The 26,262-nt window shown below is 46.4% G+C and overlaps 7 protein-coding genes across 10 annotated transcripts; 5 read left to right on the top strand and 2 right to left on the bottom strand.

The window, feature by feature from the left end:
• The first annotated feature begins 414 nt into the window (after positions 1-414).
• LOC6731201 (techylectin-5B) lies at positions 415-1,769 on the top strand. The gene is made up of 4 exons (XM_002078324.4): positions 415-752; positions 808-833; positions 890-1,525; positions 1,578-1,769. The coding sequence occupies exons 1-4, from the start codon at positions 681-683 to the stop codon at positions 1,720-1,722; spliced, it is 879 nt and encodes a 292-aa protein (XP_002078360.1). The 5' UTR covers positions 415-680; the 3' UTR covers positions 1,723-1,769.
• Positions 1,770-2,334: 565 nt separating this feature from the next.
• On the bottom strand, positions 2,335-4,137 carry LOC6731200 (pickpocket protein 19). Its single transcript, XM_002078323.4, has 4 exons — positions 3,835-4,137; positions 3,193-3,781; positions 2,524-3,112; positions 2,335-2,471 (listed from the first exon to the last, which is right to left on the bottom strand). Exons 1-4 carry the CDS (start codon positions 4,032-4,034, stop codon positions 2,335-2,337), a joined length of 1,515 nt encoding a protein of 504 aa, XP_002078359.3. The 5' UTR covers positions 4,035-4,137.
• Positions 4,138-4,340: 203 nt separating this feature from the next.
• Positions 4,341-6,659, top strand: LOC6731199 (pickpocket protein 19). The gene is made up of 5 exons (XM_002078322.4): positions 4,341-5,631; positions 5,697-5,829; positions 5,882-5,935; positions 5,994-6,236; positions 6,340-6,659. The coding sequence occupies exons 1-5, from the start codon at positions 4,594-4,596 to the stop codon at positions 6,651-6,653; spliced, it is 1,782 nt and encodes a 593-aa protein (XP_002078358.3). The 5' UTR covers positions 4,341-4,593; the 3' UTR covers positions 6,654-6,659.
• Positions 6,660-7,874: 1,215 nt separating this feature from the next.
• On the top strand, positions 7,875-9,545 carry LOC6731198. Its single transcript, XM_002078321.4, has 3 exons — positions 7,875-8,330; positions 8,395-8,563; positions 8,628-9,545. Exons 1-3 carry the CDS (start codon positions 7,957-7,959, stop codon positions 9,357-9,359), a joined length of 1,275 nt encoding a protein of 424 aa, XP_002078357.1. The 5' UTR covers positions 7,875-7,956; the 3' UTR covers positions 9,360-9,545.
• A 1,196-nt stretch (positions 9,546-10,741) lies between these two features.
• LOC6731197 lies at positions 10,742-12,334 on the top strand. The gene is made up of 3 exons (XM_016178900.3): positions 10,742-11,167; positions 11,273-11,441; positions 11,508-12,334. The coding sequence occupies exons 1-3, from the start codon at positions 10,803-10,805 to the stop codon at positions 12,225-12,227; spliced, it is 1,254 nt and encodes a 417-aa protein (XP_016023746.1). The 5' UTR covers positions 10,742-10,802; the 3' UTR covers positions 12,228-12,334.
• A 256-nt stretch (positions 12,335-12,590) lies between these two features.
• LOC6731196 (NADPH--cytochrome P450 reductase) lies at positions 12,591-17,062 on the bottom strand. Of its 4 annotated transcripts, none has more exons than XM_016179653.3 (7): positions 16,910-17,062; positions 16,447-16,638; positions 15,730-16,072; positions 14,583-14,707; positions 13,921-14,522; positions 13,187-13,835; positions 12,591-13,124 (listed from the first exon to the last, which is right to left on the bottom strand). In XM_016179653.3, the coding sequence occupies exons 2-7, from the start codon at positions 16,620-16,622 to the stop codon at positions 12,980-12,982; spliced, it is 2,040 nt and encodes a 679-aa protein (XP_016023744.1). In that variant the 5' UTR covers positions 16,623-16,638; positions 16,910-17,062; the 3' UTR covers positions 12,591-12,979. The 4 variants fall into 4 exon arrangements, with proteins under 4 accessions (XP_016023744.1, XP_044778255.1, XP_016023741.1 ...); XM_044922320.1 differs by having other exon boundaries at positions 16,922-17,055; XM_016179650.3 differs by having other exon boundaries at positions 16,736-16,930.
• A 3,419-nt stretch (positions 17,063-20,481) lies between these two features.
• On the top strand, positions 20,482-26,048 carry LOC6731195 (tyrosine-protein phosphatase non-receptor type 21). Its single transcript, XM_016178901.3, has 7 exons — positions 20,482-20,876; positions 21,642-23,598; positions 23,660-24,527; positions 24,589-24,807; positions 24,875-25,051; positions 25,107-25,430; positions 25,492-26,048. Exons 1-7 carry the CDS (start codon positions 20,792-20,794, stop codon positions 25,618-25,620), a joined length of 3,759 nt encoding a protein of 1,252 aa, XP_016023739.1. The 5' UTR covers positions 20,482-20,791; the 3' UTR covers positions 25,621-26,048.
• The last annotated feature ends 214 nt before the right edge of the window (positions 26,049-26,262 follow it).

The raw sequence follows: 26,262 nt of genomic DNA, 5'->3' as shown, positions 1-26,262 counted from the left end.
CCCCATCCACATTCGCATCCGGAGGACGCTTGTTAAGCGGCGAACGCGACATTGCAGCAGTTAAGACACCGCCCGCCGGCATTCAATAAGCCGTTAAAAACTCACTAGGATGGAAGACCCACAAACAGATATATTTTGAAGTCTGCTCCAGCCACTTTAGTGCCATACGAATGTCTGTAAATCTTATGGCCGTGCTTTAAAAATTATTCGAAATTTTCATATTAGCTTTTATTCTTGGATTTCCCTCAATCAAAGTGTGATTATCAACGGAGTAATTAAAATACGGCAATGAAATTCAGGGATTGAAATAAAAGTTTAGTACAACTAACAACTGGATTAACTAATAAACATAACTTTAAGGCAACCTTTTATTAATTATTTTTCAGGTAAAGCACACATTTCTCTTAGCTTTATTAATAAACAACAAATTTATGTATCAATACTTCCTAATGATGATTACATCAGCGCCGAAATGATAAAAGCATTTGGCAGCAAATCTAGCTATTTACTAGCATAAATGATTTATTTACACGCACTAAATTGCGATACCGTATAATAAGGCCATTTGATATATAATTAGTAATATGATATGATAATTATTAAAATTAGTTTGTGATTATGATTCAGTAATAAAATATAAGGTGACATGGTAAAGTTGATTCAGTTATAAACGCGCTGCGATGCGATCAGTGTGGATATATGTGGCGCTTCTGAGTCACTCGTTTTATTCAACGGAAGCGAAGGATATTGAGGTAAATCAGTTACTTTTGAGTCATTAAATCTTTTAAGAGTTTTATCATCCCACAGAGTTTTCAAAATGCTACCGCTATCAGGTAAAATTGTACCTCCACTTACAAAAGTTGTATGTTAACAAGCTTCCATTTTTCAGAAACAAACCCAAAGTAGAAGCGTTGTTCAAATCTCTACTGGCCTTGCTCGAGGAAAACCAATCCAATCATAGTACTGAAAACATCCAAGAGAGCAGTTCAGATATAAATACAACTGGATTGTCGGGAGGATATCCCAGCCACTGTCCCACCTATCCGTCTGCCCACGGAATCTATACCGTTCAGGTGTTGGGACTGGAGCCCTTCCAGGTGTCCTGCGATACAGAGATTGCCGGAACTGGATGGACTGTGATGGCCCGTCGCACCAGCAACAAGTTGAACTTCTTTCGCAGCTGGGCGGAGTACAAAAACGGCTTCGGGCAGCTCGATGGAGATTTCTTCATTGGCTTGGACAAATTGCATGCCATAACTAAGTCACAGCCCCATGAGTTATACATACACCTTGAGGACTTTGAAGGACAGACACGATATGCGCATTACGATGAATTCTTTGTCGAAAGCGAAAACAAATTTTATGCAATGACCAAGCTGGGGGGATTTACCGGCGACGCAGGGGACTCCATGATGCACAACAGGAACCAAAACTTCTCCACTTTCGATAGGGACAATGATGGGTGGCACAAAAACTGTGCCGAGGAGTATGTGGGTGCTTGGTGGCATGTGAACTGCACTTACAGGTAATTATCTGGTACGGTTATTTGCAGATTTTAAGCAACTTTATTATTTCAGTAATCTATTCGGCATCTATGTGAAAGGTGATGAGGGCCAGTACTTTCAGTGGAAGGGAATCGTCTGGCACTCTTGGCGCAATGAGAGTTATTCCTATAAAGTGATGCAAATGATGGTTCGACCGAAATGCTATTGCTCAAGATAGAAAAAGGGTTACGTTGCAACCTTTAGCCATATAAAATAGTTGTTGTTGTTGCTGGTTTATAAATAAATTCTCAGACACAGTAACAACAAAACTCCATCTACCTTCTGGCAGCTGAAACGAAATGTATAGCACACGTAGGAGAATTCTACATACGATGTAGCGCCATAAAATATACACTCACTGTATAATATAAGTAAAAGAATCCACTCCGAAAATATTTTCGAAAAATGAATTCGAAGAGCTAGCAATTCTATGAATTTCGTGAACCATTTTACGTGTAATGTAAAATATAAGTAAATTATGAGTAGAATATAAGATGTATGGTAAATGAAGAACTTCGAAATTAACTTCGAAAACTAATGTTGTTGTCGACGTTCTATGATATTTTACATATTGTTGTATAATGAAACGAGGTTTGAGTCTTTGCTGATATTTCAAGCACATGTTTAATGTAGAATATAAGTAAAATACCAGAAATAGACATTTTGAATTACGAAACCAAAAACCTTTGAGGATATCAGAATAATGATTCGTACTTGAAAAAAATATTTTATAAATAAATGAAAGCTCATAAAGCTTCTTTGAGAACCAAGTAAGAAAGTCACATTAACTTTATTCATTGCTACGATGCTCGTTCGAAAAACGCTTCCAATAAAGTTGAGGTACTTTGTACAGCGCAAAGAATACAAACTCGATGAGGCTGATAATTGAACATCCCAAGCAAAGCTGACAAATGCCTCCAAATGAAACTGAAATGGATACATGGATTCATATACACATAGATTCATCACAATAGCATACCAATCAAGTCCACCCAGGTGTAAATCAGGTTGGTCTTGTAGACCAGCATGGAGGGCTTCTTGAAGTACACGTTGAGCCACATGCTCTCGATGGCGCTGGAATTGGGCTGCAGCCAGGGTTGCAGGACACTCTTCCGCATATCGGTCAGCAGGGTGAGCGACTTGCAGTTGTGCAGGCACTCGCAGACCAGGCCGGACTCCTCCCGGTGCACATAGGGATGCTCCCCGGGCTGCTCGAAGTTTTGCAGCAAATGGTTGTGGGCCGCCAGGCAGGGCAGATCCTTCAGCCGGCAAGCGGGGTAGTCGGATGGCGGGTAGAACAGGTCCACGGAGCAGTTGCAGTACCGCAACAGATACCGCTGCTGGCACTCCGCCTGACAGTTCTCCAGCATATACTTCTGGCCCCCCAGCGTACGAAAGTGTTCGCTCTCCTCCTCGTAGTCCATGACGCAGTGCCGCCAACTGGAGGGCAGGCTCAAGGTGCTCTCGTCGAAGTAGTGATATACCGCTGTAACCGCCACATTGGTGCGGCTGTGGGGCACCACATCGATGGGGAAACCGAACCACACTGAAGACTCTACCACTGTTAGCTGGAAGGTAAACAAAATTCTAGAGGATTTAGCTGAACTCCTCATTGGTGTAAGAAAAACGATTTGAGTCTTCTACCTACCCAGAAACCCTTTAGCCCTGGATTTCCTGGAGCATGTTGCGCCTCCCGCAGAAGTAGCCTCAGTAGTACCCCCGTGTTGATTCCAGTCTCCGTGCCCCGTCGCTTTTCCAGCTCGTTGAATGCCAGACAATAGCCGAGGGGCAGGCGGCGGGGTCGAAAGAGTTTACAGCAGTCTCTGGACGCTGTCTGCCAGTGACAATCTCTCAGGATTTCGTCGCATCTCCACGACATCTGGATCACGATTTCCGTGAAGTTCAGGTGATTGAGTGCATCCAAGGACTCGCCAAGCAGCGAATCGAATGCGTTGAAGTTGTGAAAACTGAAGCCATCGTAGGCGGTGAGGATGCGATCGAATAGTTCATCTTGGGCCGGCGTGATATTATATAACGACTTGATCTCGGGCAACCGAGACCAGTTCAGTCGGTTCTTGTTGCAGATTATGACCACTGGAAAGGCGATGTGGTGGATTGATGCATGGGCATGGGCAACGATGGTCTGAAACTGCTTGTTGTGGTACCGCTCACCCAGCAAATAGCTCACGTGGAACAGAACGGTGCAGGCGCAGATGAGGGCCAGTGCCCACAGAACTCTATTAAAGATATATTGCTTTTTCCCAACTTGATGATGACTTGCTAATCTCACCGCATACGTCGTCGCATCGAGGGCAAGAAGAGCAAATACAATCCATGGATGTGCGATCTGGATATATAGCTATCGATCAGTAAAGTCCAAGCTCTTCGGTTTTCAGATTTCGTATTGACTGGCGCCAAAGGATTTTGGTCCTGTCGCCGTATCCAATCAGCCACCACTCGCGATTCCTTTCCGGTTGAGCGAACGAACATTTTGATATGAGTCCTTTATGGTGCATCATGGCTTTTATAACCAAGCTCGAAATGTTTTGATCCTTGCAAGGTGTTGAATACATCAGTCACTTTGCCACATAAACAAAACAAGTCCTCGCTGATTTTGATGCCAATTAGCTTTTCACATCAAGAGATTGACTTAATCATTGAGGGGCAGTTGAATAGCTATTTTAAAGTTCATTAACTCATAGACCAAACTGGAAAAAATCAGTTGGAAATGCTCGATAGTGTATCTTAGGGTATTCAAAGGTCGCACCGCCATTCCAATCCGTTCTTTTATCACTGTTTGCAAATCAATTGCGTTTGATTGCATTCAATTGAATTTATTTCGATGCTCATTAGCACTAACCATGACCATTGGCTGCGAATCAGGTTAGATCTCATGGGAGTAGGCAATCGATTGACCCGACCTTTGGGTGACAGCCGGGTCAGTCAGTTATTGGGCTAATAAGGGGTCGGCATGTCAGCCGCATTTTGTGGCTTGTCAACGCGCTAAACGGCATCTAATTACCACTGCATTTCAGCACGCATTCCGTTCATGGCACATGGACGGTATAAAAACCTGGCATTCCTTGCGACCAGACTCAGTGAGTCCTGTGCCGACATGACACTGGTTTATTTTCCTCCTTCAAAGCTTCAGCAGCAGCCATCGAGATCCAGTCGCCTGGCCCAACAGTTGGCCCAGTCCGCCTGGCAGCTGGCCCTGCGCTTTGGCAAACGGACCACCATCCACGGACTGGACAGGCTGCTCAGTGCCAAGGCCAGTCGGTGGGAGCGGATCGTCTGGCTGTGCACCTTTGTCAGTGCCTTCCTGGGCGCGGTGTACGTGTGCCTGATTCTCTCCGCCCGCTACAACGCCGCCCACTTCCAGACGGTGGTGGATAGCACGCGGTTTCCGGTTTACCGCATACCCTTTCCGGTCATAACGATCTGCAACCGGAATCGCCTCAACTGGCAGCGCCTGGCGGAGGCGAAGTCAAGGTTCCTGGCCAACGGCAGCGACGCCGCTCAGCTGGAGCTCTTCGAGCTGATTGTGGGCACCTACGACGATGCCTACTTTGGGCACTTTCAGTCCTTCGAGCGATTGCGCAACCAGCCGACGGAGCTGCTCAACTACGTCAACTTCAGCCTGGTGGTGGACTTCATGACCTGGCGCTGCAACGAGCTGCTCGCGGACTGCCTGTGGCGGCACCACGCCTACGACTGCTGCGAGATCTTTTCGAAGCGGCGCAGCAAGAACGGCTTGTGTTGGGCTTTCAACTCGCTGGAGACGGAAGAGGGCAGACGGATGCAGTTGCTCGATCCCATGTGGCCTTGGCGCACAGGGTCGGCTGGTCCCATGAGCGCCCTCTCCGTGCGCGTTCTCATCCAGCCCGAGAAGCACTGGCCGGGGCACAGGGAGACAAGTGCCATGAAGGGTATCGATGTCATGGTAACCGAGCCATTCGTGTGGCACAACAATCCGTTTTTCGTGCCCGCGAACACGGAGACGACCCTGGAGATCGAGCCCGTCATCTACTTCTATGACAACGACACCCGGGGAGTTCGCTCCGACCAGCGCCAGTGCGTCTTCGATGTGAGTGGCTATCTGTTTAATACCCACCAAGGTAATACCTAATCCAGCACTTTGGATGCCCCAAGGATGAGCACAACAGCAAGGACTTCAAGTCGCTGCAAGGATACGTTTACATGATTGAGAACTGCCAGTCCGAGTGCCATCAGGAGTACTTGGTGCGCTATTGCAACTGCACAATGGACCTGCTGTTTCCACCGGGTGAGCACGTTATTAAAATCGTTTCCAAGTTATCATTGGTTCCTCTGACCAGGTCAATATCGGTCGTGTCGGGCGCAGGATTTGCTGTGCCTCGCTGAGCACAATGGTTAGTAGGAGTCCAGCCTCACTCAAAACCTTCCATAACCCAGATCCCTATCCCGCAGACCTGCTCATCTACTCCCACAATCCTGGCGAGAAGGAGTTCGTTCGCAACCATTTCCAGGGGATGTCCTGCAAGTGCTTCCGCAACTGCTACTCCCTCAACTACATCAGCGATGTCCGACCCGCCTTTCTGCCGCCGGATGTGTACGCAAACAATTCCTATGTGGATCTGGATGTGCACTTCCGCTTCGAGACCATTATGGTCTATCGCACCAGCCTCGTCTTCGGCTGGGTAGACTTAATGGGTCAGTACGAAATCAAATAGCTTATATAATCCAATAGTTTGTTTTAGAAATTATCTATCAAAAGACATAGCTAATTAATAAATAATCAGGATTTTTCTTTCAGTTAGTTTTGGTGGAATTGCCGGGCTGTTTCTTGGCTGCTCCCTAATTAGTGGCATGGAACTGGCCTACTTCCTGTGCATTGAGGTGCCAGCCTTTGGACTGGACGGACTGCGTCGAAGGTGGAAGGCTCGACGGCAGATGGATCTGGGCGTAACCGTGCCCACGCCCACGTTGAACTTCCAACAAACCACGCCCAGTCAGCTAATGGAGAACTACATTATGCAACTTAAGGCTGAAAAGGCGCAACAGCAGAAGGCGAACTTTCAAAACTGGCACCGCATAACTTTTGCTCAAAAGCATGTTATTGGCAAGTGAATCCAGTGAGCGAATAAAATATTACTTTAAATTAATTTAAAATGTTTTTATTTCGTTTGGTTTAAAAATATTTTTTGAAGTGTTTTAAATTATTTTGTGCCACACCGAAATTACTGAGTGTGATAACGCAAAAGCTCGCTGGAAATGATTTAATCTATTGTTAGCGTGTGCATGATAAGGTGGATGATGGGCTGGGCTTCTACTACTGAGGCAATATTCATTACCTTTGGTCAGGAGCGGATTAGCTTCGAAGAAAGATGCAAAATTTTATTTATTTAATGTTAATTCCTAAAAGATGTTAATTTGTGTTAATCATCATACAGAGAAAATACTAATAGAAATAAGTGAGAAAGTAGGTGAATATAAAAATGTGATGCAAATACCCCGTGCTGTCCAAATCCATCCCTGAACCCGTTGACGTTTAACACTATCATCAAGGTGAGTAAAAAGTACATATGTATGTATATATGAGCTGGCCGGCACGTTTCTATAATTCTAGTATATTCCGATACGGATGCCTCAAGCAGAGTTGATAACACCGGGAGCAAATACCCGGTCTGTTGACCCACTGACGGGCGGTGTTCCAGCAGCGGAGCACCGCCTGTTGTCAAACCGAACTATCAACCGAATCGAATCTCAATCTCTCAATAGAGCACCTATGACGTGGCCGAATGACTTTGTTCAACAGGTTGCTTCTATCAAAACAAAACGAAGCACAAGAGCTGAAAATTAATTAGGGTTTCATCAACCCACAAGCATGTGTATTTCGTTGGATGTGGATGACTATGCAAAACTGGACAGAGACTCTTGGCTCTTAGAAAGCTCGAGGCAAGCAGTCTATTACGCTCGGACAGTGGGTCACAGTTGATTTGAAAAAGTAAAAAATATAGAAAGAAAACAAGAAAATGTCAAAAAATATAGGAAGTATGCACAAGATTTAAAAAAATTTAAATAATTTCAAATAATTTAAAAAATTGTTATAAAAAAGTACATAAGAAGTATAAAAGAAATTATTTTAAGTGAAACTAAAGAGATAACTTTACATGGAAATAGAATTCAAGTCGAAATTCAAATCATATTCGACCCACTGTACTTTTTTTACCACCCAATTAGTTTATTTTTACGATGACACCACAGTCATATGAAAAGCTCGAAATTGTCGTATAAACATTTCCCAAAAAACTAACACTATTGCGGGCAAATATAAAACGCCGAGTTCTACGAGGCCGCAAAATCAGTTGGCTGCGAAAGGCAAGCGTTAAGGTTTCGATCGGAAGTATCTCGCTTTAGTTGGTGTTTCGAAATGGTGGTCATTAAGAACGAGCAGAGTATCTCGGTGCCCGAGTATCTCAACGAGCACTTCTTCACAGAGACCCTGGAGGAGGGTCTGCGGGAGTCGAAGGTGACCCTGAAGGAGATCAACTTTGCGTGGGGCAGCAATCCGGGGGATAACTACTGCTCGGCTATCTATCGTGTCGGAGTCACGTTCGCTAGGTGGGCCGATGGTGGGGAATCCCCAGTGACGGAGCAGCTTTCGCTGATTGTGAAGACCATTCCGATCACCGAAGCCACTCAGTTTCTGGAGGATGTCTGTGTGTTCATCAAGGAGAAGCAGACCTACACCGATGTCTTGCCTCGATTGGATATCCTCAGCCGTGGCGACACATTCGGAGCAAAGTAAGTTGATAAAAGTTTTAGATGAAAGTACACCGTGCTTACTAGCAACTCTATCCCACATCAGATACTATCACTCCGTGAAGACTCCAGTGCAAACGATCGTGTTCAGCGACCTCAAGGTGGAGGGATTCAAGGTGGCCTCGCGTGAAGCGGGTCTGGACTGGAACCACGCCTCCCTCATTCTCCAGCAGCTGGGAAAGTTCCATGCCACCTCCATGGTGCTGGCCAAGAAGGTAGCAGTGATGACTCTGGCGAATCCACCAACTGCGTACTGACTTCCTTTTTGCAATTCCACAGGATCCCGCCATTGTGAAGCAGTACACACGTGGCATGCTCAGCGAGGACATCCTGATGAAGAGCGACACCTTCGAGCAAATGTTCGGCGGCTTCCTCAAGGGCCTCATCAAGAGCTCGGCGAGCTGGGCCGGCTACGAGAAGATTAGCAAGCATCTGCAGCGCTTCATGGACAACTTCCGCAACGTGTGTGCGGATGCGTCCAGGCCGAGGAAGGGCGATCGCTACGTGGTGCTCAACCACGGAGACATGTGGACCAACAACTTCATGTACGGATACGACAACGCCGCACAGCCGGACGTTCCCACACGCGCCATCTTCGTGGACTTCCAGCTGAGCTTCTATGGCAGTCCGGCCTGCGATCTGAACTTCTTCCTGAACACCAGCATCAAGCTGCAGTTGCTGCAGGAGCGACGCGAGGAGCTCATCAAGGTGTACTATGCGGCCTTCAAGGATGCTCTGGAGTACGCCCGCTTCGAGGACATTCCCAGCTACGAGGATCTGCAGTACGAGCTGCGCAGCCGCGAAACTTACGGACTTTTCGGCATGTTCGCCTTCCTGCCCATGATCACCATGCCCAAGGAGCTGGCCCAGGACAACAGCATTGAGAACATGCAGGACGAGGCCTTCAAGCAGCGCAAGATGGATGCCATCTTCTCGCAAAAGTTCCTGAACGACCACCAAAAGTGGGCTCTGAAGCGAGCGGATTCAATTGGCGTCTTCGGGGACTACTGAAAAGTGGCATGAGTATTACGATGGTTGGGGTTCTTTTACCTTTGTGATATAAATGGAGGCTCTTCCGAGGCACACATCCTTGATAAAGCTATATTAGCTTCTTGCCTGAGAATGTAAAGTGCAAATTATGGGCTTTTGGATTGATTAAAGTACCAAACCTGACTTCAATGCAATAAATCAAAGTAACGAAATGTATGTATGTTTAATTCTGATTATAGAAAGATGGTATCAGACAATTGTCAGTGGCTTGCACAACACAAAAACCACTTATGTTTTCAATTCAAAGTCGATCAAGTACACTACTTATCTTATTTAATTTCTGATGCTTCAGAAATAGTAAATATTAAGATAAGATCACATTGTCGCAATCGAATCGGGGACATATACATATGTGATTACATTTCGGGTTGTAGGTTTCGAGATCTGAAGTAATCATTAAAATGATTGAGTTTGGCACGGAGGAAACCTGATTGAAGCACATACAGTTCGAATTGAATAATTTCACATTATATATTTCGCATTCCTAATAAAGCTTACAATCATCTTGAATAACAACGTAGGTATTAGATAATAATACCCTAAGCGATCACGTGCATTCAGAATTTGATGATTTCATGGTTGTTTCCTTCAAACATTCTCAGTCACTGTGTTTCTGTAGCCTGGGAACATTTTATTGGGGCTCTATCATTAGGTCAACTTATAAAAAAGTTTAATAGTGTTATCTTCTGTCTAATGTGTTTATTAAAGCTATAGCGTTGCTACAACAGATTGCCTATATAAAGTACCGAATGAGGCATATTATTTTTATAATCCATATCCCATAAAATGTAGGATAACCTCTACGAGGATAGTAGCCATCTTAATAATATGGTGTAAATCTTGTGTTCAGTACGATATCTGGCCAATTACGGAATCATATTACCTGTAAGTGGAATATTGAATTTAATCATGCCAAACAAATATGATATAAACGATTACGTACAAAAATAATATATTTAGGAAGCGTTCGCGTATAATTAGCTTCGGATTGACACTTGACTGAAAGCGTTCCCTTATCAGAAACTAGTTGGATTAATGCAAATTCGAATCAAAACTTGATAAGATAATGAGCTGCCAATCGCTGCAAGTGGAATCCATCCAGCAGAATTCGAAAAAGATTCAAACTGAATATTGTCGGCAGAGTTCAAAACAGGAAGTCAAATTACTAGTTAAATGCGCCTAAAAAGGTCGACGTCTCCGCGTTGCGTGTTTTACAAATATCGAAAAATTAGACATCTCGTTGTCGCCTATTAAAGTCTATATATAACTGAAAGTATAATACTACACATAACTGGATACACATAACTATAATTAATTGCGCCGCCGGATTCAGCTGGGCAAGATCATAGCGACACGTATATAAATTGAGCACCGCCCGGTAGCCACTTTTCAAACGATCCCAAGATGTGTAGCATTGTGTTCGACGCGGACGTGGTTGCTCCACCCAGCCACCTGGACGTGCCCTTCTTCGAGGAGGTGCTGGAGACAGCCCTGCGAACAGCCAGGGTGCAGTTGCTCTCCATTCACATCCGTATGGGCAGCAGCACGGGCGAGAACTACTGCAGTCAAATCTACCGAGTGAAAGTTTCGTTCAAGCGCCCTGATCATCCGGAGCAGCACATGGCCTTCATTGTCAAGAGCATTCCCCACCTGGACTCGGTGGAGTTCATTGATGACCTGCAAGTTTACCTCAAGGAGAAGATCACCTACTACGAAGTGCTTCCGCGGCTGGAGCTCTTGATGCAGTGCAACCGAAGATTCGGACCCAAGTGAGTCTCAAAAGACCTTTAGCTGACTACTACTTAATCTCATATTACTCATACGCACTGTTGCAACATCCTAAACCACTGTTTATCCTAAACCATCTTCCAAAGACTTTACCACTGCCTAAAACAGCCGGAGAACTCCCTTGTGTTCGAAGATCTGGCGGAGAAGGGCTTTGTGATGGCTTCGCGGGAGTTGGGCCTAAACGAGGAGCATTGTCAGCTGGTCATGGAGCGCTTGGCGGAGTTTCATGCCACTTCGATGGCCTTGGCGGTAGTGGTAATTATTTCCTTTATAAACTGAGTACAATGGTGAAACTTTATGGAATCGATACTACTTGCCCAGGATCCGCACATCTTCGATGCATATGGCGACGGAATGCTATCGCCGAGGGGCTTGGCCAAGGACGATGGACTACTGATGCAGTTCTTCTCGGGCAACGGCAAGGAGTTGCACCACCTGGTGAGCACGTGGCCTGGCTTCGAGAAAATCGCCGAGAAGATCAGCAAGTACATGCAAAATCAGCGGGCCAACTTGGAACGCAGCCAGGCACCGCTGGAAAAAGAGGTGAAGGTACTCAATCACGGTGACCTATGGGTGAACAACATGCTGTTCAAGTACGACGGAGCACAGCGTCCGCAGGACCTCATCCTCATCGACTTCCAGTTAAGCGTGTGGGGCAGTCCGGGCATTGACCTCAACTATTTCTTCTACACCAGCCTGACGTTGGAGGTACTGCGTCATCGGCGAACCCAGCTGCTGCGCACCTACCACGCGCGGCTGGCCAAAACGCTGCTCGACCTGGACATGGGCATCCCGGTGCCTAGCTACGAGCAAATCCTGGAGGAGGTTCACCGCCGCGAGTCCTACGGATTCTTTGCCAGCTACGGCATTTTCCCCACTGTTAGCCAGGACAAGGCCCAGACGGCCGACAACAACCTGGAGAACTTCAAGGACGCCGATTTTGCCAAGCAGAAGGTGCGCCAGATGTTCCAGTCTCGCCGACTGGCGGATACGCTGCGCTACACGCTACCGCACTTTGAACGCGCTGGAGTCTTGGATTGAAGTACAATTGCACTACTATTATATATGTACCTTTTGAATATATCTATCCATATTAGGATTTTTACAAATATGTATTTCTAAATATAAAATATTCAGGTTTAAAGTTTCAAAAACCTTGCCAAAAATTTGTATATATTATATAAAAAACAAAATACCATCCATGTGGACTTTTTTACTACTTTCACTTTAAAAGGAACTATATTTATTTTTCAGCCAAAACGTATGCAGCAATTGTATTTTCTTCTAGGCAAATAAAATCTCCATTAATAGATAAGATCTATTTCTTATGAAAAATTATTAAATTTCAATTGGAATGTTCCCTACTTATCCTTATCCCACTTCGAAAACATCAAACACACATTATTATAGAAGTCAACCGTACTTTTCTTTATTTATAAAAATACAATTGCAATGTCACTGTTTAATTGCACATGTTTCGTTTTTGTATTGAAATCACCAAGAGAATACGAAGTAAATTGCTCGTATAAAGGACTTTAACTAATCTGCACTCGTACACAGCTACTTAATCGTTAACTTGTTACTCCGCTCATTTCATTACTTAGATTCCATCTCAGTTTGTCCCATCAAACAGTCCAGGGTCAAGCTAGAGTCAATTACACTAGACATACACTTAATCGTTACTCATTCGTTTGTTGAACTGCAGCATGAAGTTCCCAAACCAAAAATTACGCTTACATAGCTTAGTGAACTAGAAAACTTTACGCTTATCATCGGTTGGCTTTTGGATCAGATTAGCTCCAGACATCGGCCGAGTAGCGCTTCTGAGCCTCCATCTTCTTGATATACTGCACGGCGTCAGCCTCGCTCATGTTACCCTTAGTGGACAAAATTTTCACTAAAATGTTCCTAACGTCCACGGCCATGTTCTTAGCATCACTGAAATGGGTAGAACGGATGGTGAGAATCTTGTGTGCTGGCTGATCCTCTAGCTAACTTACCCGCATATGTAGAAGTGCCCCTTATTCTCGCCAATCACGTTCCATATAAGATCTGCGTCCTGCTCGAGCAGGTGCTGCACGTAGACCTTCTTGCCCTGGTCACGAGAAAAGGCGGCCTTCAGGTTGAGAGTGCCCTTCTTAACCCACTCCTCCAACTCGGATTCGTAGATGTAGTCCTCACTGCGCTTACGGCAACCGAAGTAGAGAATCGACTCGCCCACGGTCTTGCCCTCATCGCGCAGGAATTGTCGCTCCTGAATGAAACCGCGGAAGGGGGCCAAGCCCGTGCCAGGACCCACCATAATGATAGGTGTCTCTGGCTTCGTAGGCAAACGGAACTGCGACTTGCGGATGAATACCGGCACCTTTACTTCCTCACTGCCCTGCGGTTGCTTGTTCTTGAGATATGTGGTGGCCACGCCCTTGTTGATGCGTCCCGTCGGCGTCTTGTACTCCACGAGAACGGCTGTCACGTGGACATCAGTGGGGTGCAGCTTAGCAGACGACGAGATGGAGTAGTAACGGGGCTGCAAGCGGGGCAGCAGCTCGCAAACGTGATCGATAGGAGGGCGACAGGATTTGATGTCTTCCAGAATGTGGACAATGTTGCGACAGGCGTCCTGAATCCAGCTCTGGTATTTCTCCTTTCCTGCAATGCAACATTCATTAGTATATGTTCTTGGGAGTTCCCGTTACTGGTACAGCAATAATAAGTCTTATGAATAATTTCCTACCTTCGGGACTGATGGAGGCCATGCTGCGCAGCAACTCCTTCTCCTTCTCGTCAGTACAGTACTCAGCGAGCTCCTTGAGGATGTGCGTACGGGGAATGGCCGTAATTTCCAAGTAGTGGGTCAGAGCGGTGCGGTACGTGGTGGGGCAAGGGAATGGGTGCTTCTTGCTGCTGTCCGTATCGGTGTTGATCAGCGAGAACACAGTATCCAGATCGGCGTTGCACAGCTGGCCGAGCTTCTCCACCAGACTCTTGTCGTTAACTGGGAACATGGCCACATGATCACCAGCGTCGTAGCGCATCTTGGAACCATCGATGCTCAGCTCAATGTGCATGCAGGAGCGGCCACCGCCCTTGTGCAGCTCGCGGTTCACCTTGATGGGGGCCAGGAAGGGATTCTTGGCGTCGAAGGGCGGGCGCTGGTTCTGAATCGAGTGCAGGCGGGCGATCTCTCCAGTGTAAATGCGGTCAGGCTGCACCTCTGGCTGTTCCAGCAGACGGTACTGACGGATGAGCACTTCCTCGCCGCCGCCCTCAATACCAAAGTGGTCGCACACGGCGGGCCAGAAGCGATCCTTCCACGTGATGAAGTCATCCTCGATGCTGTTGGGGAAATATCACTTGAGTACGGTGCATAGTGTTGCCTACACCATCATCACTTACTTGGCATCATCGTCGCCCAGTCCCAGTTCGAAGACCCGGTTGGCGCCCAGCTCCTCCAGTCGCTTGTCCACATAGATGGCCACCTTGTTGTAGTGCTCATAGGTCTTGTTGCCCAAGCCAAAGACCTGGAAACAGACAAGAGTGGATTTAGTAACTATAGAATGGAATTCAGTTAACTTAACTACTTAAAGTACATGATGTATGTCTTGGGTGACTCAAGGGTTATCACTTATCAGTTTTTTAGTTTGAACTATGATTGATTGTAGAACTGAACTTCATAATACCTTCCATTCAATCTTTCTTTTCGCGACAGCTGTTCTATTACGTAAACTATTCAAAATGCCGAGCAAATTGCACAGCTTCTGCTGGCGGAACCTGACGAACAGGTGGGCAGATGTGGCGATCGAGCTCTGCATTTTCCGGCCGACATTTGCTGGATTGAACCGCAGAGTTTCCACGGCAATTGTAAACAAATTGCGCAAGAACAGAGATCGACATTGAGCACATTGTTTTTCAAGAAGCAACTAAAAATTCCATGCGACTGCTGTCAAGCAAAAGCCGAATGCTGCGGCACGCGAACCTGAACGACGCATTTTTGAGCTGCTAGTTTGGCGGGAGATTCAAATCGGGCAACTGATAAGCAAGAACTCATTTTAGGTTTACTACCATTTGGACTGGCGGCAATAATAAAATATGCTATATTTACCGTTGTTTATAAGACAACAAATTTAAGGTGTATGACACCTCCAAGGCTGCCAAAAAACGAATAGATTTCTATCAATTTACCTACGCTGAAGTGCTGGCATTTGGTGGATGGAGAGTAATAATAGTAGATTTATTATCAAAAACAAACTCTTCCGGGCGCGCTACACTATCAGGTTACAGCCTATCTGCTAATTAGGATCCGCCAATGCCATTTCAAATGTTTTCGTTCCGCTTACATCAGCTGTATCAAAACACAACAAACAACTCAAAACGCTCAAATACGGTGAGATAGCCAAAATTGCGATTGGGCGTGGAATAAATATAACTTATCAGTGGCACAGTGTTTTGATAAGAGGAACGAACTCCGTGTTTGGCCAGGGGGATTCGTGTAATCAGTATGCGTGCAGATAAGGCCGCTCCGTGTGATATCGCTCGTACTCACCGCATAATTTAGCCCGGTCAGGTCGACATCGCCGCTGGTGATCCACTCGTAGAACTCCATGGCGTTGTCAGTGGGATCTCCTTCGCCGTAGGTGGCCAGGCAGAAGACCGCCAGCGAGTTGTCGATGTCCTTCAGCTGGAGCAGCTCCTCCATGTCACACTCCTCGGGATCGGCAACCATGCCCTTCAGACGGTAACGAATGCCCTCCTTGGCCAGACGGCCGGCGAACTCCTCGCCTGTTCCGGTCTGTGAGCCATAGAAGACGACCAGACTTCGTCCGGATGCCTTGAGCTTCTTGATGAACGAGTTGTCCGACGCACTGGTGGTGCACACTGTGGTGGGTCTGGAGAAGGTAAAGATATGCGTTAAAATCCCAGTCAAATTTGAATCTTATCTTAACACGCAGGTAAACACGCAGATCAACGAATGAATCATATGAATCACACAATCGTATTCACACATTCATTTGCGATGTGTGAATCATACAGCGTCAAATAATGTCCGATCGATTTCAAAAATTAGGCGGAAGATATCGATCTGTGATGGAATGAACCGAATAGATCAGGCATTTTATTCAAGAAGCAGTTTCAAATATTGAATTGTGGGCATGATATGCATGTTATTTGAAAGGTTTATCAAGAAACTGATTCAATTGAAGAACTGCCATGGTTTTGGACTTCGGAACCTTTTAGACTGCTTAGATTCAACTATACTTACTGTATGGAATAGCTCCTGGTTGGCTCCTCCTCCTTCTTGCGACTGCGCAGGAAGTAGAAGGCTGCGCCGCCGATTAGCACCGCCAGTAGGGCTACGTCCAGCAGGCCCAGGAAGGGTTCGTCGCCGCCGCCGCTGGGAATTGTGGCTGCTCCATCAATCGTTTGCTCGCTGGCCATGGTGGTAAGTGTATGACTGCAAAAAAAGGGCACACAATTCACGGCGCTTTAGTTTTCGCTTTGCATAACATTGGTCTAGCTCCATTTGCATGTCGCGCACTTTGGACACGCACTCTAATGTATTCCACGTATGCCAGCGCTGGCGGCGGAGCATCGCCTGTGCGTCTAACGGTAGTCCGTCCGCTTCCGCACTTGTCTTAACGGTGCAAGGTACCGCTCTAGCTGGATGTTCCGCCAGCGCCGCCGGTTGACATTGAAAACGCGCATCTGGTTTTAATCGATCGTACCTTGGGACGTACCCGTTGCACTGACAACTACGACTGCTCCGTCGATCACTTGCAGTGCTGCACTGGTGCAATTAAAGCTATGAATTCGATTGGATCCGCCTCTGTGGCGACGCAACGTGTGTTTCGCGTTAGGGAGCACTGCTCACTGACCGCCGGGAGCAACAGGTTTTATGCACGCGCTTATCGAACGCCGCCGCCGGTCGAGAGATATGATGAAAGCGAGTAAAAGCGTTCGAAATGCGCTGTTCCCAAGCCAAAACTCTTTGAGCGGCGCAAAAAACGAAATTTGATTTCCAATCACTCGATTAACACCTTTAGCAGCTGTTGTTCCCAGGGAATCACCAATTGCACTGAGCAAAGGCTCATTTGCAGTGGCAACCAAGTTAAGAGTTGCGAAATAAATGTTAAACTAGAGATAGAATTTAGTTTAGAAATCGGATTGAAGGCATCACAAACAAAAGACATTCCCTTTCATTAGTTTATGGAGTACATAAAGATTTTTATGTATGTGCTATGCGGTTTGGAAACCAGTCTTTATCCGAATTTTTAAAAAAGAATAGGATATGCAAATTGAAAGGGTTTGATTTTGGGTTCTGAAATGCATGCACACTTGGAGTTCAATGAGGCTCGCCCCGACTGCTTCGAGTTCTAACTAGTACCGAAAGCACTTTTACTAGAACTCTCAACCAAAGCGAATGGAAGTTTGAGCTGATCCCAGGTGTTATCTTTTGTTTTGTGGGGTTTTAGGAGCTCTACTGAATTCTCACCTTGAATTCGGGCTTGACTTAATGCTTTAATGTTGCTAATGCGCCACTACGTGCGTGTACTTTGTATAGCGTCGCGTAATAGTTCTTGTTGCTGTGGTCAGCAAAAGGCAGAAAATAAATATTAAACACATGCGAGGCATATGCAAATCGACGCCAGTATCGTCATTCTCGTCCGATTTCGAGGAAGGTAGGTGTTCGACGCTCCCGATATCAACCAACACTGACAACAAGTGGAGGTGAACATAAAATTGGAGTCTTTTTATAGGTCACCCATGTGTGCTGTTCGGTTGACGGAATGACGACACCGCAATGATAGAACCCAAAACTTTGAGCTGTGGAATCCAATAGGAACCACACCACGAAAAACAAAAACTGTTCCAAAAATTTAAACATAAATTCGGTTTGTTGCGAAAGAATCGATCCTAAAACTCAATCAGATGTGGGGAAACAGTTCAACATTCAAGTGAAAGTACAAGTTTCCTAAAAAACACTCACTGAATTCTTCGTTCTCCAGTTTACGTCTAATTAGTTTATCTAGATGAATGAGATAAATGATCTTGGTTCTTTCTGCTTAGCCATCCATTTAAACAAAGTTTACGATCTAGTCAAAACAAACTCCCATCTAGTATCACCTACACACTTGTAATTCACGCGATAACGCTGAGAATCTCGCTTGGCCAAAGTAATTTTAGAATTCCCTAAACACGATGACACTCGCGAATTACTCGTCCGGATCGACGGAGAATTATAAAGTAAGCATGACTAGGCATATTTACTTTGCGTGCTAGTAGCTTTCCTTATCATTAATCAAGTGCAGCTGTCTGGAAAGGATGAAATGTAATTCAATTAAGGTAGGATTAACCGAAATCCATTAAATGTAACCCCAATACGGAACCTACTCTTTTAATGGTTCTTTAAGTGGAAGAACTAATAGTCTTTATAATAGTCTTTAATAGGTAGGTAACCCCATAATGGGGTGTCATGACATTTAATTCTATATATTTAGTGTGTCTTTGAACTTGAATTTCAGAGATTTTAATTTGACTCGAGATAGAACTAAGTTATATTCATAAAAGTACCTATGAAATGTACAACAATGCAGCAAAGAAACAAAGTTTGATGAACATTTTTATATTTTCAACTAATTTGTCTATATGTATGTACATTATGTACATACGTATGTACATACCTTGACTTGCAATCTCTCCTAGTACGTTCTTAGTTTTTTTTTTAAATGGAACGACTTTACAGAGTTCAGTCATACAAGACAGCAAGAGTATAAACACTTCGGCTTTCCGAAGTTAGCCACTTTCAATTTTATTTGACGTGTAGTAAATTTTGAAACTATGATTTTGCTAAGTTTGTCATTAAACTGTGTGTGTGTAGTATAATCAACATAAAACAATAAATCGGTTGGCATTTTTCACAAATTGTTTTTAATGAATTGAAAACTAAATGCAACGCCAACTCCAAATGGAAAATGTGTAAAGTAGGTGTACATATGATTTTCAAATCTTGATTTTTTGAATAAGGAAAGCTAGGTAAAAGGAATTAAGAACATAGCTTCGGCGCTCATATCGAGTGCTTACTGTACGGGAAGCAGACAGACGACAGCTGTTCTCAGCGGAGAGCCACGAGCAGAAAAGTGACTTGATGGCCGATTGGCGACCCGAGTCGCGTTTTTGGTTATGCAATTCGGCCTACGACTCGGTTTGAGACGTGGAAGGCGGCGATACAGCGTGCAAATAGCGCAAATTAATAACAGAAGTGAATTAAATTAAATTACACGCAGCGCGGCCGGAGTGAGCGAGAGCGCACTATCGCACGGGCGGCGGCGAGGCTGTGCGAGAGCGAGAGGGAGACAGGGCGAGCGCAGCAACAGGTACTGAACTTTAAACTCGCTCGCAGGCGCTCAAGTGTGTGCGTGTGCGCGTGTGTGTGAGCGAGCGAGAGAGCGGTACGGTTGCTCCATCATCTGTCCTCGTCGCTGCAACCTTGACCGCCAATGCAGCGCTCAAAATATCTAAGCAGCAATTAATTATGGACTGGATTTCGATTTTGGTAATCGGGTTTTGCTTTTTGGATTTCGACTGTGCGTGGCCTTGTGATTCGGCTCCTCGAAACTCACCGATCGCTATCTCCGACTGCGCTGCTCCTAATCCTCTGTAGTTAGATAGGCGACGATCGCTGGATGTGGATGTGGATTGGTGCCCCGTCTCTGGTGCTCTTCCTGTTGCAGCCCCTCACAGCCGCTTGGCAGACGTCAAAGCCCTTGATTTAAATTCGCTTTATTCAGTTACGCAGCGGGGCGAAGCCACGATCTTAATTTTAATTCGCTTTATTCGATAAAACGTTGACGGAGGGCGGCAAGTGCAAAGGGGAAGTCACGACTACCACGGCAGCAGCAGTACTAAATTACTGAATTCCAGAGGGACCGTCGCTGAATCGTGGAGTGGATTTCTCAGTTGCACGCACTTTCCAGCACTGTAGTTGGAACGGATAACAGAGCCCTGCCAACACGCCACCTAGGTGTGCAGTAGCTCTGTTAAGTTTGATATTTCACTGTTCGCTAGAAACCGTTATTCTCTTTCTCTGTACAACGAAGTATTGTATGTGTCAGTAGTTTTAATTTATTTAGGAATTTTATTTAATCACTGCTGACTGTATTGTTATATATTTTAAAATATAAACGTTTTGTTTTAGTTACCTATTTCTTGGTTTTATTTGTTTTGCTTAACAGAACTAAACCTAGTTTCTTGGAGTCAACTGTGCAAAGCCATACCGATAGTCGATGCCGCCTATCGATCCATTCGATGCCAGCCACCGAGATACTCAGTCAGCACCTGCGTATCGATATCAGCACTTCGGTCTCTTCGTTTTATTTCTTGTGAATTCCTTTATTTATTGTCGTTAGCTGCCCAATTACTATCTTTAACTTTACTTAGCCAATACGCGCAGTGCTCCAGCTCGCGTGTCTAATCAGCTGGCTCAAATCGGCTAATTCCAATTGAGCAATTTACTCCCCCAAAAAAAAAACCTGTGGTGTCGATGGTGCTGCCGTTTTAGCCAGTTTTGTGAGCCCAGCGGAGCCCCGGTGGAGCAAGATAGTCGAAAAATGCCATTGAAATTCTTGAAAAAGTGTCGCCAGTACAATGTTACGTCCAAGAGTTTGTTTGTTATATCAGTGCATCACCTGCTGGGTGAGTAAGCCCCACATTCCTAGAGGCGCTACGCCCCCCACAACAACAACAGCAATAGCAATAGCAACAGTGGAGACGAGACAATAGAAACAACAAGCAATCGGTGACAAAGCCACAACTTAACAGCTGCCGTCTGCCATTGCAATTGGGATTATTTAATTGGGAATGTGCACAACGATTGTTATGTGGCGCCCACTTCCAGTTTAGCTGGAATTCGCCTTCCAAGGCACTGACCACAAAAATGCCTCAACTTGTTGCATTCCAGCTAACAGTCGCTGAGTTAACAGAGGCGCCCAGGACACATAACAGTGACCGTTAAATCTGAAACTAACAGATCGCCTATAAGAACTTCCTAAGTTTGCATAATTTACATTTTGTCAACTATTTACTCTTGATTTTTGGGTAAATTAAAGCTTTTTTTGTAGTTCTTATACACATAACTGAATGTACTTATTTGGCAAACGAATTGAAGACCTTGACTCAATTAAAACCACCCAAATTTCTCCAACTATCGAAAAGTTTCAGACACTAGGCCTACGTTTCGTTAGTTAGGAAATACGACAGATGAAAGAAGACATTTGAGCGGCGCCACCACAATTTCCGTCCATAAAACGTATAAGGTCTCGAAAGAGATTATAAACTTTATTTGCATATTTGCGCGTGCGACGGGCAGGGCCAAGTTGTTGTTGTGCGGCGAATTGAGAGTGCTTGGAGCGGCTTAGGCCGATGTTTGGAGCACGTTTTCACTGTTTCACTCCATTGCAGACACCTCCAGCACCGTGGACTGCACGATCAGCTCGGAGAGCAAGGGACAGGAGTGCCTGGACAACGTTTGCCAACGTTTGCTGATCCAGCAACCGGAGTTCTTTGGACTGCGCTACCTCGTCAAGGGCAAGGACAAGGAGGACGAGTTCAAATGGATCGACCTGGAGCGCTCCCTCAGCCGGCAGCTGGAGAAGTATGCGGCGGGGCCAAAGATCTACTTGCGCGTGCGCCACTACGTGACCACTGGCGTGCGCCACCTGAGCGACGAAGCCACGCGCTTCTACTACTTCCTGCAGCTGAAGAGCGACATCTACGAGGGCCGCATCGCCTGTGACATCCGCAGGGCCATACTGCTGGCGCTCTACTGTCGCCAGGCGGAGTACGACAGCTACCAGGGCGACAAGCAGAGCAAGGATTATCTGAAGAAGTCGCTGGTCCTGCCGCGCAACATGCAGGGCCTGGCCAACGATGACAGCATGCTGGAGGGACTGATCGTGGAGGTCCTGCAGCAGCAGGCGGGCATTGCACATCTGAGCCAGAGCCAGGCGGAGGAGATGTACATACAGTGCTGCCAGCAGCTGGAGGGGTATGGGGAGGAACGCTTTGCGGCCAAGGACACGCTCGGCAATGATTTGCTGCTGGGCCTGGCCATCAACGGGATGGTGGTGAACGCGGACAACGGGCGGCAGTATTTTCCATGGAAGGACTTCCACACGGTGACCATCGACAAGCGTACGATCAAGATCGAGCAGAACAAGCTGGATGGCGGCGGCAGCATCGTGGGTAGCTTTATATTCAGCGAGGCGGACACGGCACGTTACTTCTGGAAGCTCACCATCAGCCAGCATAAGTTCTTCAAGCGCTACATTGACACCGCCACGCCGTCGAGCCTGGGAAGTGGTGCGGATGCAGAGAGTGGTCCCTTGGGCGTTGACAGCGTGGGTTATGTGGACTACGATTACAATGAAGCGGCGGCCGCCGAGCAACTGCAACAGCATCAGCAGCAGCAGCAGCATATGCAGCAGCAGCAACAGATTCAGCAGCAGCAGATGATTTCCTCCAACATTTCGCTGGCTGCCAGCGCTAACCAGATGTTGGGACAAAGCAGCTCCTGCCTGGATCTGAGCAACAATAACCTGCACAGCAGCAGTGGCATGCTGCACCACGGAGGCAGCAACAACAACAATAACAATGATGAGCGGGAGCGCCTCAAAGCCATGCTACCCACATACCGTCCGGCACCAGACTATGAGACTGCGGTCCAACTAAAGTACCGCACACCATCAGCGGAATTCCACAACGTGGCACTGGCAATGGCCGCGCCAGGAAATGCCTACTATGCAGGCTCCCAGCCGGATGTCCACAATCCAGGCATGCACAACGAAAACTTGCTGTATGGTCATATGACTGCGCATCGTTATCCAGACGTGGCCCAGCCGGCGGCTGCCCTACACCACCACATCAACCTGTACCAGGCACAGCATCAACCGCAGTCACATCCACAGCCCATGAGCCCCGCCCAGGCGTACCTGGAGCTCTCGCAGCGCATGCACATGATGCGTCACAAGGCTCCCCCGCCGTATGTCAATCGGCTGAGTTCCTCCTCCACGCCTGATTTGGCCGTGGCCACTCCCCGTTCCCTTCAGGGCTTCCGCAACTACGTAAGCGGCTCCTCGCCGGATCTAGTCTCTAACCGCACGCTCTTCAATGGTGGTCAGTACGTTGCTCTGCCCGCAGGCGGACATGCTGGCAATATTCCCACATCTTCCGGAGCCACCATGCTGCACCAGTACCAGTACGTGAGCCACATGGGGCACTCGCAGCCCTATCTGCCCCCGCACGGCACCTTCGAGAACCTCAACATGATCGAGGAGCAGCCGTCCATAATGTCCCAGCTGCGTCAGTCAGCGATGAGTCAGGCAGCAGCTGCAGCTGCCGGATCTGTGGTAACGCAGAGGTAAGTGGAATAAAGTCGTAAAATAAACAATATAGCAATACTTTTCGCTACGATCTTGCAGTTCACCCACCCTGCCGCCAAGTGGATATCGTAGTTCTGTGCCCCCGCCAGCGAGCAGCCCGCTTCCACCGCCAGTGGTTGCTTCTTCCCATAAATCGGCGACGCCGGCGCCTCTACAGAGGAGCTTGGTGAACGGTTCCATCGAGCCAATCTACGAGAATGTACCCCTGCCACAGAGAGCATCCGGTGGCAGCAGTGGCGCCGCAAATACTGAGGCTATGCGTCAAAGAGCTTCGTCCATACAGTCCGCCCCAGGCGTTGTTCCAGTTCCAGCAGCTCGAAACGCCAGCTCCAACAACGTAGTTACTGTAACTGTGAATTCCCCGCCCGACGATGGGAACATAAAAAAGTACGGCGCAGACCGAGCAGCAAGCACGGAGCTGCTGTTCCTGGAACCGCAGGCTCCTAAGCGGACCAACCGAGCCGCCAGTGCAGCGCCAGATATGGGAGCTACTCCTCCGCCACGACAACATCGCTCAACAGCCAGCCTAAACAAGTCGTCAACGGTCGACATGATTCCGCCGGCCGGAGACACGCTGCAACAGCAGTTCAGTGCCATGAATCTTTCTGCCAACACATCTGCTTCCACATCCTCCATGTTCAACTCAACGCTGGACACCACGTCCTCATCGGCGGCCAGCAAAGACTTAAAACGCAAGAAGCGCTGGAACTTCTTGTCACGCAGCAAAACACCCGACAAACAGAAGTCCGCCACGCTGGGCAGGGAAAAGGCCACAACGGCAGGTCAGCACTCCAAGCTTGCGGCAAAGCTGAAGCTAGCCCAAGACGATCTCAACTTGCCAAATCGTTGGTCCACGGGCGTCAATAAGCCGCAGCCCATTTCTGGACGATATTCAAAGGACAAACTGGTAGGTTAAGAGTTGTTTCGATTTGGAATCCATTCTGATCAATGCGCTTGTGAACTTCCAGTGCCAAATCCTAGACCAAAAGCTAAGTGACTCGCAGCTATTCATGGAGTTTGAACGCATACCGAAGCGACGGGAGCATGCCCTATACGAGTGCGCCCTGCTGGAGGAGAACGAGCCAAAGAACCACGACCCCAACTTTTTACCCTATGACGACAACAGAGTGCGACTGACTCCATCGATGGACAATCGGCATGGTTACGTTAATGCTTCCTCCATATCTGTACGTTCAGTTCTCCAGATGAAAAGCAAATTTTGTTCTAACTTCATCGTTGAAACCTCTTTTTCAGGCCACTGTGGGCACAAAGCAAAGGTTCTATATCGTGGCCCAGTCGCCACAAGAGTCGCTAACAATGCGCATCTTCTGGCAGTGTGTATGGGAGGCGGATGTGTATTTGGTGGTCCAGCTAACCGAGGATATGAGCTACATTCCTCGTAGCAGTCATCAGCGTCTCGAGTTTGGTCAGGTAAGTGAACCGCAATAAGCTTTTAGTCCTGTTCCTCAATGGTTCTACTTTCTAGTTCCAAGTGTATCAGGAATTCTCACAAACCACCGATCGATGCACCACCATCAAGCTGCGCCTTTACCACGTACCATCGCGTCGATACCGATCCGTTTGGTATCTGCAGTACGCTGACTGGGCGGAGCAGAATTGTCCACGCGATGTGAATCACTTCCTCGATTTCCTTGAGGAGCTGAATTCCGTGCGATTGGCATCCACGCAAGAAGTTCCACCGGGACACAACACAAACCCACCGGTTCTTCTTCACTGTCTGGAGGGAGGCGGTCGTTCGGGAGTGACATTGACCGCCGATCTTTTGCTGTACACGTTGGACCACAACGAGGTGAGTGGAGAAATGGAATCTATATTCAATTTCTTTAAATATTTTTTTCCTACGATCGCAGGACCTGGATATACCGCGCGTTATCGGGCAGCTAAGGCATCAGCGGGATAGCATTATACCATCCCTGGCGCAATACAAGTTCATATACAATCTGCTGATTACCTATTTGAAGCGCACGAGGCTCATCTGAGGTTCTAAAGTAATTGGCAAACTTGGCAAGAAGTATTTTTCTTTGTTTAAGCTAAAATTGTTTATATCGAACAAATTTCATTTAGTTCTCGTTTTTAAAAATCAGTACAACTCCGTTCAACAATTTTATATTTCTAATGGCAGCTGTTGTCCCTATAATCGTTAAATTTTAATACCAACTAGTTTTTAAGCCCTAGATTTGTTATAAAAACAGAACCCCCCACAATGGCCACTTTATAAATACATAAATATAAAAGTAGCGGATAGGTAGTTGTTTTGGCAAGCCAGTAAAAATGCCAGTTAACTAACCACAGCCACAACAATTGGGCTTAGGTTTAAAGCCGAACTATTTATACATGTGTATTTTAATAAATTTCGAAATAAAACATTAACGAATTGATAAAAAGCAATAAACACATATAAATCTTATGCGACGTGCGAGTGTTTTTTCTTAAAAAATTATACGTTCAAAAGACCCAGCGCCTTTCTCCAAAGAAAAGGTCTAAACAAAAATTAATTTTATTTTTGTTAATTTGGTTTGATGGTCCGAAACATAGTTAATACATGTATAATTGTCACATAGGTCTTAAAATATGAATTAAATGTACTTCATTTTAGTTTGGCGATCCCAAGACATTTTCAT

The sequence above is a fragment of the Drosophila simulans genome, chromosome 2L (genome assembly GCF_016746395.2).
Source record: "Drosophila simulans strain w501 chromosome 2L, Prin_Dsim_3.1, whole genome shotgun sequence".
NCBI lineage: Eukaryota > Metazoa > Arthropoda > Insecta > Diptera > Drosophilidae > Drosophila > Drosophila simulans.
This window is presented reverse-complemented; position numbering and strand designations above follow the sequence as displayed.